At 58.1% G+C, this 21,959-nt stretch overlaps 1 protein-coding gene across 3 annotated transcripts; it reads right to left on the bottom strand.

The window, feature by feature from the left end:
* Positions 1-93: 93 nt before the first annotated feature.
* MERTK (MER proto-oncogene, tyrosine kinase) lies at positions 94-20,776 on the bottom strand. 3 transcript variants are annotated; one of them, XM_061989375.1, is made up of 19 exons: positions 20,659-20,776; positions 16,918-17,263; positions 16,610-16,710; positions 16,262-16,435; positions 14,773-14,859; positions 14,005-14,120; positions 11,377-11,560; positions 10,942-11,093; positions 7,773-7,926; positions 7,259-7,412; positions 6,106-6,191; positions 5,912-6,007; positions 5,084-5,164; positions 4,570-4,662; positions 4,333-4,451; positions 3,992-4,101; positions 3,162-3,321; positions 2,074-2,210; positions 94-671 (listed from the first exon to the last, which is right to left on the bottom strand). In XM_061989375.1, exons 1-19 carry the CDS (start codon positions 20,726-20,728, stop codon positions 179-181), a joined length of 2,913 nt encoding a protein of 970 aa, XP_061845359.1. In that variant the 5' UTR covers positions 20,729-20,776; the 3' UTR covers positions 94-178. The 3 variants fall into 3 exon arrangements, with proteins under 3 accessions (XP_061845359.1, XP_061845361.1, XP_061845360.1); XM_061989377.1 differs by having other exon boundaries at positions 7,259-7,379; XM_061989376.1 differs by having other exon boundaries at positions 7,773-7,923.
* Between the last annotated feature and the right edge of the window lie 1,183 nt (positions 20,777-21,959).

The raw sequence follows: 21,959 nt of genomic DNA, 5'->3' as shown, positions 1-21,959 counted from the left end.
AAGAAACAGTGTTCAACCACAACCCCCCGTCACTTCAGCCCGGCAAAGGGCTCCTGGGCCGGGCCAAGCTCCGCTGGGACACTCAGTAAGAAATCAAACCAGACCACTCTTTATTAAAATAGACCCTCTGTGTCCTTTTCCTGCCACCCTGCTTTGCACAGGGACCCTACCCTCGCTCTCACAGCAGCACTGCCGAGTCCTCAGCGCAGCTCTGGGCGCAGCTCTGGGCGCAGCTCTGGGCGCAGCTCTGGGTGCAGGGCGGCCCCGGGCACTCGCCGGCGGGCAGGGTGCCAGCCTGGGCCATGGGCAGCAGGGGCACGTAGGCTTCCTCAGCAGGGCCAGGCAGCTGCTCCTCCAGCACGTACCTTGTCGTGCCCCAGGGCTGGTCGTGGTGGACGTCCACGGGCACCAGCGCGGGCCGGGCTGGAGGGGAACAGGGCTCCCCGGCGTCCCCGGGCTCCGGGTCAGAGTCCGCCTGCGGGAAGCCCGAGTCCTGCGTGGAATCCGGGCTGGGGCTGTCCTGGGGCAGGCTGGTGTTGATGTAGATGACGTCCCCGGAGCTTCTGACAGTGGGCAGGTTTTCCAGCAGCTTCTCCAGATGGACCTTGAGCTGGGAGAAGGTGGGGCGGGCGGCGGGGTCGGCCCTCCAGCACGCAGACATGATTTCGTACCTGCAAAGCGGGAGAGGAGAGTGGGTATCCCACAGAGGAGCAGCCCAGGCCAGCTGGGAGCCAGTTCCCTGCTTCTCTTCACACTCTGCATTGCAACAGAGCAAAACCAGCTCGCTCTGCTTAGGCTGCTTGCCCCTGATGGGCTTGGTATTCAGGGAGGGCTGGGCAGAGGCAGCCAGCTGCAGCCCTGCCATCTGCATCCCAGCTCTGCTCCCAGGACACCCAGCGCTCTCTCCTCCTTCCTGCAGGTGGCCAATTCCAGGCTGGGTGTCAGGGCACACAGTCCCATGCCCTGCAGCAGGCTGGAGCAGATGAAAGGTTCCTTTCCTGCTTCCTCAGGGACATGTGTGGGAGAGGGGCCTCGGAGGAACCGGTGTGTGACTCCAAACAGCTCCCCCGGTTTAACCAGTTGTGTATTTGCAGCTCTCAGGTCTGCAGGGGGGCTGTGTAAACATTTTCAGCTGGAATGGAGCTGCAGGAAAACTCAGGAAGGAAATTTGGGAGAAAACCCCTTGCTGAGGTGCTCAGAAATGCAAAGGTCTGGGGTTTCTGCTGTCTCCCTTTCCAGATTCATAGATTCCAGGCACCAAAGGGCCCTTAAGCAACTACAGCGAGTTCTGTGGGGCAGGGAACAACATCACCAGCCAACATCTTCTGGCCAAAACCAGCCTAATACAAAAAATAACAAATAACATGCTGAAAAGGTCAGATTCCTCCAGCCCAAAGTGCAGAGGACACTGCTCCTGTCACCACGGGGCCGTCCCCCTGCTCAGCCCTGCAAACACACCGGGGTGGCTGTGGGGATCTCTGGGCGTCCATTGGCCTTGAGCTAAGAAGATGCTTTTTGCTGCCTGTGTGATGGGCTGCTCTGCTCTGGCATCTGGCTTTCATTAGGCACCTCGACACTCAGGAGCTGAGGCAGACATTCAAGGGTTTGGGGTGTCACTCTGTGACTCTGATTTTGACTGACACCATTCTGGCTTTCCTCTGAGCTGACCTGTGTGTGCATTCTTGTGAGCTCCCTAGGAAGGGTAAGTCCCTGCCACGCTTTAAAGCACCCAGTCTCTGCTGACTGTTCTCTCTGGGAGCTGTGGGAGAAAGGGGGCTGGTGAGGCGGAAGGTGACTGACTCCCTGTCCCGTGCAGACCCATCTCCCTGCAGCTGCAGATTTGCAGCAGGTAGGAGCAAAGGAACGCTGGAATGGGCTTTGATTGCACTGCCATGCACAGCTTCAGGGGCTCTTGGCCACAAATCCACAGACATCAGCAACTGAGAGCCAGAAAGCACAAAGAGCTGCAGCCCACAGAAACAGCCGAGGGGCAAGCGGTGCTCAGGTGGTCTGGAAGCAACCAGGGAGCACTGTGGCTGCAGCAGAGCCCAGAGGCAGGGTGATGGTACTCACAGCTGGTCCAAGCAGCCCTCGGGCTTTCTGAGGCGCTGCCCATGGCACAGGTACTCGTAGATCTCGTGGTTCTGCACCCCTGGGTAAGGCGTCATCCCGCGCGTCGCGATCTCCCACATGGTCACGCCGAAAGCCCACTGCCAGACACAGGGAAAGGACGTGCCCAGGAGCAAAGAATGAGGCTTTTCACGGGGAAAGGTCACTGCCCAGCGTCCACTGGGCCCTCACACAATGCCCAGGCTTGTCACTCCCGTCCTGCTCTCCTCAAAAGGGGAAACAACGTGCAGTGGCACAGAGAGGCGAGCGGCCCACTGCAGGGGGCTGGGCAGGCGGAGAAAGGTCAGCGTGTCCCGCTCCCAACGGCCTCCTGCTCCTCTGGGATGGGCAGCAGGGCTGGAGCTCTGAGGGGAGCAGCTGAGGGAATGGGGGTGTTGAGCCTGGAGGAGGCTGAGGGCAGACAGCAGCACTCCCTGACACTCCCTGACAGGAGGCTGCAGGGAGCTGGGGGTCAGTCACTACATCCAAGTGATAGGACAAGATGAAAAGGCCTCAAGTTGCCCCAAGGGAGGTTTAGATGAGGCAGAACTGTCTCCCTGAGAGGGGTGTCAGCCCCTGTGCCAGACTGCCCAGAGGGATGGGGCAGTGCCCAGCCCTGGAGGGATCCCAAAGCCGTGGCGCTGAGGTGCTGAGGGCTGTGGGTCAGTGCTGGGCTGGGCAGGGTGAGGGCAGGGCTGGGACTGCAGCAGCTTCAAGGGCTTTTCCAACTGAAGTGATTCTATGAGTCTCTGTCCTGGCACAGGAACAACATGGACAGAAGCTGGGACGCAAAAAGTTCCACTTAAACATAACAAAAAACTACTGTAAGGGTGAGCCCTGGCCCAGGCTGCCCAGGGAGGGTGTGGAGGCTCCTTTCTGGGAGGTTTCCAAACCTGCCTGGACACATTCCTGTGCCCCCTGAGCGAGGGGAATCTGCTTGAGCAGGGGCTGGGTGAGCTCTGGAGGTCCCTTTCAACCCTCTGGGATTCTATGATCCTGTGACTGCCCCAAGAGCTGGCTCTTGCCCTCATTGCCCAGGCACATGGCCATACCACGTCGCTCTTGGTGGTGTAGACACGGTCAGCCAGCGACTCGATGGCGATCCACTTCACTGGCATCTTTGCTATCCGGCCCTGCCGGTAGTAATCACCGCTGTAAATCTTCTTGGACAGGCCAAAGTCAGCCACACACACCGTCATGTCGTCCCGTAACCTGCCGGGGAATGACAAGAGGGAGGAGTCTCAGGAGCCAAAGTCTGAAGCAGAAATTTGAAGCTCAGCCTGTTTCCCACGTGTCACAACACCAAGGGAGGGTTTGTTGAAATTGTGCTCTAAAACCACAGGTGTTCAGCTATCCACACAGCATCCCAGCCTGGTGGGGGCTGGAAGGGCCCTGCAGAGCTGCCCCAGCCCCTGCTACAGCAGGTTTCCCTGACTCAGGGGGCACAGGGACGTGTCCAGCTGGGGTTGGGAACCTGAGCAGGAGCCTCCACACCCTCCCTGGGCAGCCTGAGCCAGGGCTCCCTCCCCTCAGCATCAAAGGATTTTCTCTTCCTGTGCCAGTGGCACTTTGTGTTCCAGCCTGTGCCTGTGACCCTTGTCCTGGCACTGGCCACCACACATCAAACACTGGCCCCAGCCTCCTGACACCCACCCTGTAGGGATTTATCAGCAGGGAGAAAGCCCCCTGAGCTCAGGCTTCTCTTCTCCAGGCTGCACAGCCCCAAGTGCTGCAGCCTTTCCTCCTCATACACATGCTCCCTTCCCCTCAGCATCTTATCAGCCCTGCACTGGCCTCTCTCCTTCTAGAGTTCCCTGCCCTCGTTGAGGTGGGGATCCCAGAACCAGACACACCAGGACGAAGCAGAGGGAAACTCACTCACATGCAGTTCCGAGCTGCCAGGTCCCTGTGCAGAAACTGCCGGCTGCTCAGATACTCCATCCCCAGGGCAATGTCCACCATGAACTTCACCAGCGTCTGCAGGGGCACAAACTGGGGAGGGAAGGTGGGGGTTAGCACAAGGCATTTGGGCAGCGTGTTTGGTTTGACATGAGAGGCTTCCCTGTCTAGGGCTGCTGGAGCTGGATGCCACCACTGCCACCCGACAGGGGCAGGGAGGAAGACAACAACCGAGTCCTCTTCTCAGAAGGCAGAGGTGGCAGATTTGTCCCCCAGGAGGCACGTCCCCACGCTGCTGCTGCCCCTGTGCCCCCGTGCTGTTACCTGGGGGGCCATCTCCAGCCGGGAGCGCAGCAGGAAGCTGTGCAGGTCGCCGTACTTCATGAACGGGAGGATCACCATGGGCTTGGGCACCTGCTGCGAGCTCAGCTCGATGCACACGCCTGGGGAGCACACACAGCTCTCACAGTGGGCAAAGGCAGCTATGAGGGGGCCTGAGCACTCCCCAGGCCAGCCCCCAGCCCAAAGCCCAGCCGCAGGGCAAGGGGGGACAGCCCGTACCTAGGAGCTTGATGACATTGGGATGGTCAAAGTCCTTCATGCACGCTGCTTCGCTGAGGAACTCTTCTATCTCCCTCTGGGAGAAGTTATCCACTGGGAAGCAGGAAAAAAACCAGAAGAGGTTTAAAAACCCAAGAGCTTTACCACCCCAAATCACTGCTGCCATCTCCCTTCACAGCATGGCTCCCACTTGGGTCAGGGGGAAGGGACCTCCCTTGGCACTTGGTCATCTCCCACCATCTCCCTCACATCCCCTGGGCCTGGAGCTGGGGGATGACGTAGGTAAGAGTGGCAGCCTCTGCTCCCTGTGTCCATCCCCAGCACTTGCCCTCTCCCAGACCCCTTGGCTGTCCAACACGGGTGCCCCTTCCTGAGCGGCACCAGGAGCTGTGGCAGGGAGCCCGGCAGCCCCACAGACAGAGCCAGCATGCACCGCCCGAGCTGGGCAGCAGGAGCACTGGTGCTCCCTGGCACAAACAACCCCATGCCCTGTGAGGCCAGGGTGGTGACTTACGCTTCATGGTCTTCACAGCCACCTTCTGAGGGGTGCCCTCGGGCTGGCTGAGACGGCCCTCCATCACCGACCCGAACTCCCCTGCGCCGCGGGAGACAAGACACCACTTCATCCACAGCCTAAAGCACCTCCTTCGGGACACTGCTGTGGCCTCCAAGATCTGAAGTGGTCTAAGGTGGAGACCTTGTTCTCAGAAGGCTACAGGGGTGTCTCCTCAGCAAAAGGAGGACAGGAACCCAGAGGTCCTGGCACTTGGTGTGCAGTGTGTCCAGAGACGGGCAAGGAGGCTGGAGAAGGGGCTGGGGAACAAGTCTTATGAGGAACAGCTGAGGGAACTGGGGATGTGCAGCCTGGAGAAGAGGAGCCTGAGACGACACAGGAGCACTCTCTGCAACTCCCTGACAGGAGGCTGCAGTGAGCTGGGGGTCAGTCTCTACATCCAAGTAACAAGTGAGAGGACAAGAGGAAACAGCCTCAAGTTGGTTGAGGTTGGAGCTGAGGCAGAGCTGTTTCCCTGAGAGGGGTGTCAGCCCCTGTGCCAGGCTGCCCAGGGATTGGGGGAGTGCCCAGCCCTGGAGGGATCCCAAAGCTGTGGAGTTGAGGTGCTGAGGGCCATGGGGTAGTGGTGGGCTGGGCAGGGTGAGGGGAAGGGCTGGACAACAGGAGTTTAAAGGTCTTTTCCAACCAAAATGATTCTATGATTCTCCGGTCATCTTGACCCACCATCTCCCCTACATCCCCTGGGTCTGGAGCTGGGGGAAGATGTAGGTAAGAGTGGCAGCCCCTGCTCCATATGACCATCCCCAGCTCTCCAGCCCCAGCACTCACCCTCTCCCAGGACCTTCCCCAGGCTGAGAGCATTCCTGTCCACGACAACATCCTGCAGCTTCTGCTGGAGCTCACTGCTGACACCCAGGCTGCCCACTGCAGGAGAGGGGAACAGGAGCCCAGGTCAGCTCTGACCTGCAGACACATCTCTGCCGTGATAACAACCTCCTCACAGGACAAACCAACACACTCACGTGTCAGCTCTACAGCTCTCCGGCAGTAGGACTTCTTGGCTCTGTAGCTCACTGCCAGCTCCAGGTCATTCCTGCTGAAAGCGTTCCTGTGGGAGAGGGGGAGAAACAGACCCTGCTGGGACACGCTCCCTAACAAAGGAGCAGGCAGCCCTGGCACAGGCAGGGGTGTGGGGAGGGAAGGAGGAGGTGCACATTCCCCCCTCATCCTTGTCGTTTCCCTCTTAGTGGATGAGTGCCACTGCTTACAATGCTCAAGCAAAACAGCCACTTGGTAAACAAGGCTGATCTGTCGAGGAGTGAGTCACAGAGCAGGTTTTTGGGGAGGAAATGGGGTACTCATTTCCTACTTGGAGAGCAATCTGTGCTGGTAGGAACACGGTGCCCAGATCTACCGCTTCCTAAAGCCATGTATTCCCTTGCTCGGTCTCTGAGGAAACAGAGCCTTACACACCACCAGTTTCCAAACTGGGATGCCCCAGAAGATGGGAGTGTGTGGGATCCCTTCACCAGATCAACAAACTCCCTTAACTGAAATGATGCTCTTCCAAAGGAGTTAATTACACCACAGGTCTGGTTTGGCAGCAGACACCCAAGTGATGAGAAAAGCTGCCAGCACCACAATTGTTTAACAAGAAGAGGAGCACTTAGAAAGTCACAGGGTGAGTGAGTAGCCTTGGCTCACTGTGGCAGAAAGCAGCCCTTTGTCTGCATGATTCAAACCCCACTCCTGCAGTGCAGTGGTTGTCTCTGCACTCCTGCCACGCCGAGCCTTTGGACCACCACAGATCTGGCGTGTGACAGGGCAGGGGAGGCGGCTCCTCTAGGCCACAGGACACTAATACATCTCAGCTCTCTCACCTCCCCGTCAAGTTGCCTTGGCCACCCTTCCCATACCAAGCTGCACAAGTCCACTTCCCTTTAGAAATAGGAATAGGGAGTGAAAGGTGAACTGCTGTGCAAAGGAAGGGAGGGGACACGCAGGAAAAACACAGCCAGTCCCTCGCCACAGGCACCGAAACAAACCCACCCGCGGCAAAGACACCACAACTCACGTCCCATGGCAACTGACACCAGCCTGGCCACCCCCTGCCCCGTGTGCCCACGACCTGCCCAGCCCAGGGCACCTCTGCAAGCCCTTGTCCCCGTGCCTTACCCGTATTTAGTTTCCACGCATCTCTTCTGGACGAGCACGGACAGGCAGAGGATGAGCCCCACAGCCACCGTCCCGCAGATGAAGCCCAGGGCTACGACGAAGGAGTCGGCGTTCCCGGAGGCTGGGGTCGAAGAGGGGGCTGAGGTTATTGATCCTGAGAAAACAGCCCATCCAGTGCACAGTGCATATTACACACCCTCGTGGCTCAAGGCTTCATTTTGGGTGGTTTTAAGGTTCATTTCAGCCGTTTGGGTGCTTTGCTCCTGTTGTATGAGTGGAGGCGGTGAAGGCAGCAGCCTGCAGCACCCAGGGACTGGGGGAGGGTTGCCCATGGCCTCAAACCAAACCCACTCCTGGCTACCAGGGCACGCCAAAGCACCCGGGTTCCTGGCTGACAGCCTGGCTGAGAGGGAAAAGAGTCCGGAGGGGGATGGAAGGATGCCAAACGGGCGAGGAAAAGCACGTCCTGCCTGTTTCCCCCCCGGCCCCCCCTGCCCCCGGGCCACCTCCTCACCGCTGCCGGGGATGAAGACCTCCACGGGGCTGCTGAAGGGTCCCACTCCACCCCTGGTGACGGCGGCCACGCGCACGGAGCAGGTGGCGTTGGTGGCCAGCACGGGCAGCACGGCCACGCTGGCGTTCTCACGGGCCTCGGCCGAGGCGTTCTGCTGGAGACACCAAGGGGACAGAAGCCTGGGCTGGGGGGGACGGACAGCCAGAGGGCCAAAGCTGGAGATGGGTCGGGGATTGCTCCCCCTGGTCAAAGCTGTGCGCTGCTGCTTTGCTTTCAGGAGGCCAGAGGAAAGGCGGCAGCGAGCTATTTGCAGAGATGAATAGCCCTGCCTGGGAGGGCCGGATGGCTCTGGGACAAGCGGCAGAGAGGCAGGAAAGCAATCTCAGAGGAAGGGGGAAAGGCATGTCGTGCACTCAGTGCAGTTGGCTTGGCCAGCAGAGCCCTGTCCCCCTCCATGGCGGCCGGTTGCCCGTGGCTCATGCCAGGGGGGCCGTGAGCCTCGGCGCTCGCCACCACCACTCCTCCCACCGGCATCCCCCGCTTGTCAGCCCCTGCCTCCATCGTCCAAGTGCCCTGCCATGGAAAGCAGCTCTTAGGGCAGATATTTTCTGGCTGTGCTTTTTGTGTCAAGCTCATAACATTTCCAGTTTTAAGGGCGTGTTCCCACGCCTGGTCCCGTGGCAGGAGCCAGTGTGCTCCGTGGCACAGACCTTTTGATCTTGCTCCCTTCAGTAAAAACACAAGTGGGTCTTTCCCTGCAAATTCCCTGTCATGTCCTGGCCTTTTCCAGTGCCTGCTGCTGCTCCCCACCGCCCCTCAGCTGCTGAGAACATCTGTGGCTGGCAGAGCCCGGCTCCCTCCCCTGCCTGAGCGTCTCACACGGCCTGGGGGGATCGGTGAGCAAAAGGAGGAGGGAATCAGAGCTGCTCAGAGGGAACTGGTTGCTGTCTGCAGCCATGAGAAAGCCACTGAAACAGGACGTGAAGCACGGGAGCACATCTGCACTGCCAGGCAGTGCCACGACACTCCCGCCTCCCGCACTGCAAACACAGCCCTGGTCCTTTGCCCTGCTGCCAGCCTCGAAACGTGCTGTCTCATGCAGGAGAGGGCTCTGCTGGGTCACCTGAGGACAGAGCCCAGCTGATAGCAAACAGAGCGTGAGGGTTCTGGCAGGACACAACCACCGGCGTCCAGCAGCCTTTGGCAGCCTTGTGGTAGCTGAGGAATTTCTTCACGTCCCAGTCCTGGCAGCCTCGGCTCAAGCAAGAGCTGCTGGTTAAAGACTGGAATAAACCCTCGTTTTGGTTTGGTTAGGGAGCTTTTTTAAAGTCTTTAAGCTGGTTGTGGAGAGAGAAGAGGCCTGCAGGTGGCCCTGCTGACACACAAATGCAGGACACCCCCTTCCTCCTGGGTATCCTGCTAAACCCGTGGCTATCTGGGGGCATTTAGCCTGTCTAGAGGAACAAAACTCGAGAGACTTCCTTTCCTGAGGCATCAGAGCTCCGCTGGACAGCGAGCACATTGCTCCTGTGCTTTCAGAGTCTGTCTGTGGGCTGAGGAGCCCCTTTTGGTGGGAGGCTGGGAGAAGCAGGCGCTGCACCAACCCTCGGTGCTCTGCCACAGCTCGGGCTCCAGCCCTTCTGCCTCTCCCTTATCAAAAGCCATGCTGGCCCTTGCCCTTGGCTGCTTCTCACCCTTGGGGGTTTTTTTTTGCCTGACAAAACAAATCAGCACCAAACACAACTGGCTCTTTGCAGATCAAAGAGCCAAGGTCCCTGGCGCTGCTGCCTCCCACCTGAACTCACTCCCCACCACCGGGGTTTTTGAGAGCAGCTACTAAACCAGCAACCCAAGCACAACTTTCACCCAGTAAGCACCTGACTGGGGCAATAACAACAACAAAAGGCAGCCTCCCCAGGGCTCAAAGGGTGAGTCCTCTGGGTTTTTTTTTGCTTTCTGCTTGAGAGATGACAAATATGTCAGCACTTTTCTCTCTCCATGCCAGTCACAAGACACTGCCATTGTTTCCCTGGCTTCACTTGGGCTGGATCTATATGTGCTCTCTTTCAGAGCTGCAAAAGCAGAACAGAAAATGCAGCATCCTACAGAAAAAAATAAATAGGGCATGTGAGTCACTTTTTCCACGTTGGGTTCAGGCTGTCAGTGCCTCTCTGTGCTTTCAGCCCGGGACACAGGAAACCCAAACCACAGCTGGATCCGTCTGCGCAGCTCTCCGGGGGCTGCAGACAGGGGGCAAGAGCCTGGATGGGATGCTCTTTGCTTTGTGGCAAGCTGAGATGAGCCAGGACTACCTGAGAGGCCAGGCCAACCAAGCAAATCCCTGCAGGCTGCTTCCCAAACCCTGGGAAAGGCAAGAGAGGTCGTGCCACTTGACTTCACGGGCTCACAGGCAGGCCCCTGGCCTCAAAATACTCCATGGGCCATGAAACTCTGTGCCAAGGGTTTGCAGATGAGTTAACACACAGAATAAATCCCATCTGAGTGAGGAACAGCTCCAATCCCAGGGAAGAAATTCTCCCGGGGACTTTAGGACCGACTCCATTAAAATGCCAAGAGACATTGCCACTCCAAAGGCCACATCAAAGATTGTCAACACTGGGCTGAGCATCCCACAGCAAAACACGCTGCCATGGCAGCAAACCTCACGGGATCACAGATCCCAAGGGCTGGAAGGGACCTGGAAAGCTCATCCAGTGCAACCCCCCTGCCAGAGCAGCACCAGCTAGAGCAGGTCACACAGGAACTCATCCAGGTGGGTTGGGATGTCTCCAGAGAAGGAGCCTCCACAGCCCATCTGGGCAGCCCCTGCCAGTGCTCCTTCACCTCAGCAGGGGAGAGAAAACAACTTTGAGATACCCAGAGTGTTCAAAGCAGGCTGGCTGCTGGCATCCTGCAGCTGGGAAACCTCGTGTCTGCTTCATGCAGCACTGCCTGGTCACAATATGAATGGCTTAGGACAACACCACGAGTTACAAAGACACACGAGAGAGAGATTGCTCGTACTGCCAGAGCCCGGGTGAAGGCACAAGGCGACAGACAGACAGACAAGCTGAGACAGAACAGATGGATGGAAGCACCGGGATCTAACTGGACATCCCTGCTTGATGCCTGCTGGGACTTTTCCTAGCGCCATTGGCCTGTGACTTACCAACCCCTTGGAGTTCTGCCACCTGTACCAGATGTGATAGCCCTGCAGGTCCCCGTGGATCCTCCCCAGGGGCGGCTTCACCCACCGGATCTCCAGGGAGGAGCTGGACTCGTTGAACCACACCGTGACGTTCAGTGGCGGCGTGGTCGGAGCTGCAGGAGTCAGGGAGAGGGGTGGATGGGTGCAGGCTGATGGCAAAGGAGCTGTAGCTCAACGAGAAAGCACATGCTGCTCCCCACAGCCCTTAATATTCCCAGCAGGTGGCTGCCCGTGGCTAAACTTCCTTTCCCCAACCAACAGAGTCGAGATGTCCCTCTCTGTAAAGCAACCACGACCCCAGAGCAGCCACCCATCCAGAGGGTCCTGCCCAAAGCACAGCTGCATCACCCCAGCGGGGAAACCATCCTCCCTCAGCCTTTGCTCCCCGTTTCCTACCTCCCTCGGTGGTGCTGGCCGTGAGCCAGGGGCTGAACGCCGACCAGCCCACCTCGTTGCGGCAGGAAACACGGATGTTGTAGTCAGCCATGGGCTCCAGCTGCTGGATGTGATACACGTGGGGAGGCACCGAGGTGCTGAAGAGCCGAAGGGACACGTTGCTCTGTGGAACAGCTTCCTTGACCTTAATTGAAAAACCAGCCCCGGAACGGGGATTAGTCAGCAGCAACCTGTGGGGTGAGACACGGGCACGGGGGGAATGCCACAGCTGCAAACAGGACCCCGAGCCCTGCCTCCCTCCCTGCCTCAGCCCAGCAGGGCTGTGGCTGCAGAGCTGATGGCAAGACCCTGCACGGGCCCCAGAGCGAGGGCTCCGATGCACGGGCAGAAGGAAAGAGTCGAGGTGGGGACGTGGCAGAGGTGTGTGAAATCCCTGTCAGTGCAGAAAGGAGGGAGAGATGGTCTGCTCTGTGGCACAGAGCGAAAGAAGCACCCAGTAACTTTAGCAGGCAGTGAGTCCCAGGCAAAGGAAAGTCCTCTCCTGCAACACTTCACTAGACTTCACAACTCACAGCCATCAGACAGTGCAGGACTAATCACAGACCTTGTCAGGCTCCACCTTTAGGTTTAGCAGCACGGATGAATTCAATGCACTAAAACCAAGTCAAGCTTTCTGCACAGAGAAATTGCTGTCTCCCCAGAGGGCTGGCTGCTGAGCACCCAAGGTGCCGCCCACACAGCCCTTTGCAGCTCCCATCTTGTGGGAAGCGCTGCCAGAGTGGCCTGAACCCCAATGGCAGGAGGAAAGAGGGAAGAGCAAGAACAAGGGATGCCAGTGCAAGCAAGACAGTTAACTGTGAGTACAACCCACGAGAGATGTTTCAGCATGAACCACAAGCAGAAGGTCATATGGTCCTCTCAAAAGCCTCTGTGCATGGTTTTGGGGTGGCCCTTCTGCTCGAGGGTGGCCCGAGGTGCACAGTACCAACACTGGCGCAGGTCTCAGTATCAACACTGGCAAAAATGGAATGAATAGCCTCAGCCTCCTAAAGCTGAGAAATGAAATGAAGAGCCTCCAGCCTCCTAAAGCTAAGGAGGTCCCCAAGCTGTCACTAGATGCTTTGAAGGCAGTGAGCAGCTACCAGATGCACGTGCAAACTGCTTCCGAAAGCATCACTTGGAGCGGCTGTGCTCATGAGCATCAAGCCTGGCTCGGCTACCTCAGTCCTCCACTTGTCTTCTGGAGCAAACCCATCACATTCATTTGATTTTGCAAGGAAAAAAAATCAGGCTTTTGGCAAATATGAGCAGCTTGGGCTTGCCAGGTGTGACTGCCACAGCTCCCCTTCTCAGCACCAGCGTGCTCAGAAGTGAGTCAGCGGGTCGGTGGGCTGTGCTGCCCGAGCCAGGGCATTATCAAAGGGGCTGGGAGCAAAAGGGCTTAGTCACAGCTGTGTTTTTGCCAGAAAGCACGTCTTGTTTTCCAATTCCAGAGGCTATTTCCTAGTGACAGACCGTGAATGTGAAGTCATAGGAAATTCCTTGGCTCCCCACCCCACTTCCCGAGCTCCAGCTGGAAGGCACCAGTGGATGCAGTGCTAATATTAGCTCCAGTACCTTTCATCCCTGTAACTCCTTTCACTTTTACCTGGCTTCAAACATTACCCCCCTCCACGTGTGACCTCAGCTGGAGTGTAGATCAGCCAGCATTAAAAACACACCCACAAGAGACCAGGAGATGGGCTTGAACTGTGCAACCCAATGATGTCAAGCAGATAGAGCAGGTGGAAAATACTTGCAGGGCTGAGGCCAAGAAGATGGCATTCCCTGCCTTGTCTAGGAGCTAGTCAGCTCCTCCCTGGTGCATGCTAGGAGCAGAGAGCTGAGAACAAACCTCCACCTCCAAACCTCCCGAGAAGGAGCCTCCACACCCTCCCTGGGCAGCCTGGGCCAGGGCTCCCTCCCCTCAGCACCAAAGGACTTGCTCCTCCTGTGCCAGGGGCACTGCCTGTGTGCCAGCCTGTGCCCATCACACCTCGTCCTGGCACTGGCCACCACACAACAAACACTGGCCCCATCCTCTCAGTACCCACCCTTCAGGGATTTACCAGCACTGATAAAGTCCCCCCTTAGCCTTCTCTTCTCGGGGCTACAGAGACCCAGGGCTCACAGCTTTCCTCACAAGAGGCAGGTGTCTTGCTTGTTGCCATGACAGCTTATTTCTGCCCCACTCTAGCCCCCTGCTCCCAGGATGAAAGCCTGCTTCGTGGCCCCTGCATCAGTCTGTGGGATCCCTTCCACTGACCATCCCCTTTGCAGCAGGCACAGCAAAGCCTCTTTCTGTGAGCAGACACCACCAAGCTCCTTCCAAGCCTCCTGTCCACCTTGGCAGTGCTCCAGCCGCCCCAGTCCCTGCACCCAGCACTCAGCTTGCTGCTCATGCCCCCACAAACTCCCCATCTACCCAGATCGAGGGTGGGACATCCTTCCAGCTTCCCCTTCAAAGCAGCCGGGAAAATCCAACCCAGCTTGCCCAAAGGAACAGCCTGGTCAAATCCTGCCAAACAGCAGCGATTCCCTCCTGCTTGGGAGCACCCCAGGGAAGGGAAGCCGGGTAGGGATGCTCACCTGGACACGGCAGCTGCTGAAGGCAGAGAAGGCATCAAAGCCCGGCACCCAGGACAGCGCGATGCCGCCCGCCGTTCTGTTGAGCACACGCACGCTGGCAGGAGCAGATGGGATCCCTGCAGGGGAAAGCCGAGGGCAGTCAGCTGGAAGCCATGCCTGGCTTTCCCCAAGCCTCAGGCTGGTGGTGTGTGAAGCACAGGTACTGCCCTGGCTCCGGCAGCCTCGGTCACCGTGCCATGGGTGTCGCACAGCCCGGCGTGAGGAAGCAGGGCAAAAGTCACTTGCAGGGCTGTTTTGACCCTGTTGTGTATTTGTGAGGTGAAACAGCACTCTGGGCTGCTCACAAGCAGTGGCATGTTTCGGGGAACACCTTCCTCTCATTGCCAGAGCGGCTCCCACCAGGAATGTCAACAATTTCCACCCTTTCCTATGGAAAAGTGCGAGCACTGCCCTGGTTGTGAAGGAAGGAAAAGAGTGATACAGCCCTTCCGAAGCCTGCTCTGGGGCTCACAGCTCTGCACTCAAACGGGCTGGTTTTGGTGCCTCCTCCTGCAGCGTGATGCTGGGGTGACAGAACCACACCGGGTAACCGTGCCACCACCTGCATGCCCGTGGGTTTCAAATGTAGGTTTCATTTGAGGGAAAAGAAGGATCAAAGTCCTCAAAACAGCTCATGGAGAAGGGCTGCTGGGGAGGGGGGAGGTCAGGGCAGCTCCTGCTTGGCCACACGTAGCCGACGGGCAAAGGCGGCATCACGCTGCCCCTCACCTTTCACGTTGACCTGGGCCGGGCTGGATGCAGTCAGCCCTTTGCTGTTGTGAGCCTCACAGCTGAACAGCGCCGTCTCATTGAGCCCTGCAGCGGGGGAAATGGACCTGGTCACTGACCCTACCCAGAGCACCCAAACCACCCCGATTCCCCACCTGCTGCCCACAGAAAACCCTTGTGCCTTCCTCTCTTGTGCCGTTGCTTCATTTTCTTTCCCCAGCAAGACAAAAGACCTTTTCTTTCGCCCTCGCTGCTTCCCTTGGTGGCCTTTGGCAGCTCCTGCCCAGGGGTGACCCTGTCCCTCTCCAGGCAGCTTGTCCCCCTTCCCCGCCGCTGAAGGACCGGCCGCCCTGTTGCACAACCTCCTGAGCAAGCGCTCCCTCGGCGTGCGAAAAGGGAAAGGCAGAAAGCAGAAGAGCCCACCACCACGGCTTGGAACACATGACTGATTGCCTTGCAGAGATTGCTCAAACATCCCAGCTGGCAGAGGAGACAGACAGCTCTTGGGGGGCCACTGGAAATGCCCGAGCATGGCCCGCTGCTTGTTTCCCATAGTGGGGTGGGTACGGCCCGTGTGAGATCACCCCAGGCAAAAGCAGGGCTTGGGGTTTGCATCTCATGCATGACCACAGGTGCAGGGCTGGCCCTCCTGGGCATGTGTCTCCCCTGGGCAGGTTACAAGGTGAAGGGCTTACCCTATGTGCTGGGCACATCGAGTATTTGCACTGTGCAAAGGGGCTCCTGGGCCAGGAGGGGAACTGCCCCAGTGCCCCTGGCTAGCATGTGCCAGCTGGATGCAAGAGCATCCAAGAGCAATGAGTCACCTCTTCCGGCTTTCAGCGCCTTTTCAAGCCTGCTCTTGGACTCCAAGCTGAGTCGGTTATGGGCTGGCTGACAACCAGCTAGTGGCCTCTGCATCCTGAGCAAAGCAAGAAGTCTCTCCTCTGTCTCTGCAGCAAAGCCATGGTGGGTTTTATGTTACACAGAGGAACAGAATCGTAGAATGGTAGGGTTGGAAGGGACCTTGGAGGACTTTTCTTCCCGTGCTCCACCGGGCTGCATGGAGACACCCTGACAGGGACAACCTAAGGCCTTCCAGAGACATTAAGAGAGGACCAGCAGTAAGAGCAGCAGCCTGCTCATTGGCATGACCACACTCTGTAGGAATGAAAATGCTTCTTGCTTAGGGAAAAGAGCAGTTTGAGGATGGAGCAGCAACAGCCTGGGGCTCCTTTTTGCAGCCTCTGTGGTACCTCCTTTGCAAAGCTGGACCTCTGTTGACCTCTGTACACAATTTCTCTCACACCTCCTGGGCAACGTAACAGTGCTGAGCTTTTCCAGGCAAACATCAGCAACACAGCAGACCACAACAGCCTTGTGACACAGCCTAACAGGAGGTCAAGGGCACAAGACACCTTCCCAGCCTGCCCTTTCCTGGTAGCCACGCAGAGGTGAGGCGTCCCGGTTGCAAGGATGCTGCCTGGCTCACCTGGCACGGTCAGGACTGACGGCGAGATCTGGGGCTTCTCATTGACCTGGATGTTGTTGCGAAACCAGTAGATCTCCACAGGCTCTGGTGGGCCCACAGCCTGGCACGTGAGGTTGAAGGGACTGTTCCTGGTGACGTTCATCTTCTCGGGCTGGCGGATGAAGTGCGGGAGCCCTGCACGGACGCAGGCAGAGAAGCAAAAGGTTCAGAGAGCTGAGCCCAGCTCCAGCAACAAGCCCATTTCCCAAGCAGGACTCCCCTTTTCTGGAAGACAGCTCATAGGCCCTAGCTCATAGTCCCTGGGGCTGTCACCCAGGCAGGGCACAAGGCTCCATCCCCACGGCTCACCTTCCAGCTGCACCGAGATGGGGTCCGACACCACCTCCATGCCAGAGATGTTGAGTTTGCAGACGTAGGAGCCATTATCCGAGCGCTGGGCGGCGAGGATGCTGCCAGGGAGAACACAGAGCGTGCCAGGGCTCTGCAGGGGGCCCTGCCCCACACACAGCTCCCGCCTGGGGATGGCTTCAACCAGCATCAACACCCCACAGCACACACCCAGCAAAGAAAGGCTTTGGGGACTAGGGAGAGCCTGCTCGCCCTAATCGAAATCCCAAGATGCCCAGCCTCATCCCTCCAAGGATGGCACTAGCTACCTGAAAGTGGAGGTCATGGCCACCTCCTCCTCGTCAGAGATCTCAAAGTGGCTGGTGGCGATGCGATCCAGCGCCTGCAGCTCCCTCCCGTCCTTCCACAGGGAAATGCCGGGGGCATCTGGCCTCAGCAGCAGCTGGGGCACCCTGATGGAGCAATTAAAGGTGACGTCCCTGTGCTCGTTAATCACGATGTGTCGCACCGTGGGGTTAAACTTCAGAGAGCTGGCTGGGGGCTGCTGCCAGGGCTGCGGCGTGCTCTGCTGGGGCCAGCGGCCAACGCTGCGCTGCGGGCGGTGGGGCTCTGCTGACAGCGACAGCCTCGCACCTCGGCTTTGGTCAGCATCACCTGCAAGAGGAGACCTCTGCTGTGTTACCCCCAGCCAGCAACTGCCCCCTTCCAAAACCCTGCAAAGCCCCACTGCTTGCATTAGTAATTAAAGGCGGCTCATTTCTAGACGCCCAAGGCACCCAAAATCTCTGAGACCTCTCGTAAGAGCACCGAGGAGCAAGCAGGGAGCTGAGGCTGCCAGGACTGACCACCTTCCAGCAGCACCTCCAAAAAAACAAAGAGCTTTTTAATACAAACAAATAGGAGCAGCCCAGGCTAAAGAAAGTGCTGGGCAGCTTCGTCAGGGGAGAGGCAGGAGCTATTTCTGCCACAGCACACCCCCGGGACTGCAATATAAAAGGATTCCTGGGCAGGAGGAATTTGGGACTTTATTCCAGTAAACCCCTTTTGGGGCCCCATCTCCAGAGTTTTCAGCTGGGGCAGAGAGAGAGTCCCCAGCAGGGATTTCTCTCCTGTAGGTTGTTTGCTGGTGACGCTGCTCCCTTCCCAGGGCAGGGTGAGCTGCTCTGAAAGAGGGAGATGCTCTCTGAGCCCACCACAAACTCTTTGGCTAAGCAAAAGTGCCGCCACCAAGCTGCTTTTCTCGGGGAAACAGCTGCAGACAGATGAAGAAATGCCTTCAGACAGGGTGTAGGAGCCGGCTGCCACTTAGTCTTGTTCTCCCAGAGTCTCTTCCCAGGCTATTTACAGCTCTTTCCAAGGGCTTCATCCCTCACCTACAACTCATCAAACACCCCGACTCCTGCGACTGTTTTCCTCCTCCCTCCCAGCACTTCCCACCCCAGCCACAAACGAGATGAAGAGCAGCTCCATGTAAAGCCTTTCCCCCCCTAAACAGAACTGTGTCTTTTTGAAGAGATGAAGCCTAGACAATATATCACAAACAGATGCTTTTAGCAGACTGTTGCTGAGCTCTCACAGGCACACAGAAACCCCAGCCAGAGGGGGAAACGTCCCTTGCTGCCTTCAGCAAGCAAAGGCTTTGTGTCAGACAGGAATTCCAACCTACATTAATTTGCTGCTTCTGAACACCTCCCCCCCTAAAAAAAACCCAACAGCTACTCACAATGTAAAAGAGAACACTGCAGGTAGGAAAGCACAACCTTCTTCCCTTACCTGGAGCTCTGCTGAGCTTGTTTTGGGGCAGGTCTTGGCGCCCAAACACCAAACAACAAGCTTTTAAAGCTACGTCATGACTATTGCGAGCGACAAGGCACGAGCCTAGTGTGCTTCTCCCTGAGAGCCAGGAACACACAACCTACTTTTGAGGCTGGATCTATCCTTTTGCTAAATTGCTCACTATTTTTAACCCTCAAGCAATGCTACTTCTAGAGAGAAACTTGAGAAGAGTTTTTAAGCTCTGCCCGATCTGGTTCTGCAGAGGAAAGAGCAAGGCTCTCCCTGGCTCTGAAACAAAACAATGGGTTTCCCTTTCAAAGATAAACAAAAAAGAAAGACCCTAAGCTTTTCCAACCTGCTTCCTAAGCCTTACCACCCCAACACAAACAAAGGCCATGTGACTGCTGTAAAACCCAGCCAACTGCCATTTACTTGCAGGCCGGGTCGCCAGCTCTGCACCAGCCAGGCAGCTCCCACAAGACGTGTCAAACCAAACAAGCCAGCGACCCCAAATCCCCTTCCCTGCTCTTCCCAGAGGTTACTCAGGCTGGAGCCACGAGTGGCCTGGCACAATCCGAGCTCCAGCAGCTGTTTTCATGCTGCATTTCGCAGCTTTCCAGCTCTGGCCGGAGCGGGGAGCCCCGGCCGGGAGGACGCGGGTGTGTGCCGGCAGTCCCTGCCCTTGGCAGCCGCTCTGCCCGCCCTGGGCTGCTTTCTGATCCCCCACGCTGCTTCCCATTGAAAGCCAAAGAGGATCTTAGCCTCATTTTCTATACTGATTAAGTGGAAAGAGGTGTTTGCTGTCCCAGGAATGAAATACTTTCCCCTCTGACTCATGTGACCAGAGGAATTTCTCATGGCTAAGCTCTGCCTCCGAGCCCCCCTTCCATGCCCAGCTGTTTGGGAGGTGGGTATCTTCACGGGGTGTCTTTGAAGGGCTTTGACTTGCTCGGGCTGGCTCCAGAAGCCCAGGCTGGAGCCCAGGAGCTGGCTGCCTGTGTGGGTGCAGCTCCCCTCGCTCGCCGCGGCTTGGTCTGAGGGAAAAGCTGGTGTGGAAACAAATCCACTCACTGCTCTCTTGGAACACCTGGGATCCCAGCAAAGCTCCAACTGCGAGCAGGGACAGATCTTTCTGTGCAGCCCAGCAGGTCCCACGTGCCCTCCTCTGTTACCAGCCTAGGGAATGGAGCTTTGGCAAGAAAATCTGCCTGCTATAGATAAGTTACTAGGGATGAAAAAGCAGGGAGCTGCACGTCTGCATGACTCAAAGAGCAAGTCACCCAGCTGCAGGGAGGAAGGTGTTAGAAAACACACGGGTCTGCCAAAGAGCTCCCAGGCCTGCATTTCCCATTACTGGAAGTAATTCACCTGCCCACAGCAGCTTCTGCTCACGCACTTGTTGAGCGTTCGCTTTGCATCCAGAGCAGGCAGGAGGAATGCAGGGCCCCTACGGGAGAGGTTTCCTACCTCCCCAAGCCCTGGGAGCTGTCAAAGGAGTGATTTTCTCCCTGAGACCTCACCTGACTTCCAAAGAGACCCCTTTGGAGTTGGAGTTCCCGCCTTTTGTGTAAACCGGGCTAAATCTGCAGACTCCTGCTGCGACCAGAGTCAGGACTTTTAACTGCACCCTGCCCAAAGCAAACACTCACATTCCTGCTTCCCCCTCCTAAATCCCATCACACACTGACCTCGCGACCCCAGCACCTCTGAGCACAGGCTGCAAACCCCCAGCAGCTCCCAGGCTCCGAGCGAACGCCCGGCAGCCCTGCCGACAGCATCCTTTCAGCCCAGAAGCTACGGCTGATCCTCTGCGTTTCTTTTTCGGAGGTGACTAAGCACGTGGAGCTGAAAAGCCGGGGGCCGACGGCACCGCGAAGCGTGTCCCCGCGTTTCCCCAGCACGCAGCGGGACAGACCCCGGCTCTGGCGCTGCTCTCGGTCCCTGCCTGTCGCCGTGTCGCCAGCGAGCGCAGACACATCACACAGCAAAGGGCTGCGACCCAACCGCGCCGCAGAGGGACGGCGAAACCCGCAGCCGAATCCCTGCTGAGCTTCCCCCCGGGGTTTACGCTTTGCTGAGGTCCGACGAGCAGCAGAAGGGCTGCGGGGAGGGGGCACCGGGGTGAAACCCGTCCGAGCGAAACCAAGCTGCGTCTGCAAGTAAAACGAGCCCGGTGCCCGGCGCAAACACCCTCCCCGGCAGCCACTGCCAACAGCGGGCCGCCCCGGGACCCCCCCGCTCCTCTCCCGTCCCCGGGGTCCCCGCGCACTCACCGGCGCCGGCGCGGGGCGGGCGCAGAGCCGCCAGCAGCGCCCAGAGCAGCGCCCAGCGCCCGCCGCCCATCGCCCATCGACCCCGGCTGCGGCTCCCGGCTCCGCTCGGCTCCGCTCCGCCCCGCCTCCAGCCCGCCTCCCGTGGCCCGCCTCCCGGCCATGGAGGAGCCCCGGGGCGAGCAGCACGGCCCTACAGGTGCCCCGGTGACAGAACTCTGCAGCACAGGGAGAGCGGGTTCATTTCTCTCCAGGAAGGTGTCTTTAGAGCTGTGCTGAGAAGCAGCTGCTTTCTGCTTGTGCTGGGCCCTGGGGAGGCTGCAGCTCCAGGGCTGTGTCAGTGCTGGGCCCCTCACTCACTGCCACAGGGACACTGAGGGGCTGCAGCGTGGCCAGAGCTGCACACAGAGCTGGGGAAGGGGCTGGAGCACAAGGGGCTGGGGAGGGGCTGAGGGAATGGGGGTGTTGAGCCTGGAAGAGAGGAGCCTGAGGGGAGACGGAAGCACTCTCTGACACTCCCTGACAGGAGGCTGCAGGGAGCTGGGGATCAGGCTCTTCGCCCAAGTAATAAACAATAGGGCAAGAGCAAATGTTGCACTCAAGTTGCTCCAGGATAGGAGGCAGAACCTTTTCCCTGAGAGGGGTGTCAGCCCCTGTGCCAGGCTGCCCAGGGAGCTGGGGCAGTGCCCAGCCCTGCAGGGATCCCAAAGCCGTGGAGCTGAGGTGCTGAGGGCTGTGGGTTAATGATGGGCTGGGCAGGGGAGGGCTGAGACTGCAGCAGCTTCAAGAGTTTTTCCAGCTCTTTAAACAATTCTCTGATCCCATCCTCCCTTCTCAGCAGAGCCCCAGACTGAGGAGCTGGGGATATAGCTGCTGCTTGGGTGAACCAGGCATAGGACCCCTCACAGGCCAGGAAGGGAATGGTGTGCTGAAAGCACTGCTCCTCATCTGCCTGGACCAGAGAGCACAGAACCAAGCCACAGTGAGAAAAGGAGGAAAACCCAAGTGAAACCAAAATGCAACACAAGCCCTTTAAAGTAAGGGGCTGAACACATCTCCTGATGGGAAGGAAACAAAGAAGTTTCTCAGAACCTGACCCAAATGCTGGCCATGCTCAAAGGGCTTTGGGACCAAGTTGTGTCGAGGCCCCTCAGCTTCACCCTCACCACAAATTTGGGGAACCAGCAGCCTCAATTCAGTGCATCTCTCTGCTGCAACTTTTCCCCTCCCTGCACAGAAAAGCCTTTGCAGTTATGGCACAAGTGTAACTTTTTCTTCCAGCAGCTCTCTAAATCCCTGAAGTT

The sequence above is a fragment of the Colius striatus genome, chromosome 2 (genome assembly GCF_028858725.1).
Source record: "Colius striatus isolate bColStr4 chromosome 2, bColStr4.1.hap1, whole genome shotgun sequence".
Taxonomy (NCBI): Eukaryota; Metazoa; Chordata; class Aves; order Coliiformes; family Coliidae; genus Colius; species Colius striatus.
This window is presented reverse-complemented; position numbering and strand designations above follow the sequence as displayed.

Excerpts from the sequence above, each read along its gene's own strand:
- MERTK (XM_061989375.1), bottom strand. The coding sequence starts at position 20,728 with ATGGGCGGCGGGCGCTGGGCGCTGCTCTGGGCGCTGCTGGCGGCTCTG. Across the intron at positions 7,927-10,941 it reads GGCAGAACTCCAAGGGGTTG|CAGAACGCCTCGGCCGAGGC; the intron begins GTAAGTCACAGG and ends TGGTGTCTCCAG. Across the intron at positions 6,008-6,105 it reads GAGAGCTGTAGAGCTGACAC|TGGGCAGCCTGGGTGTCAGC; the intron begins GTGAGTGTGTTG and ends CCTCTCCTGCAG.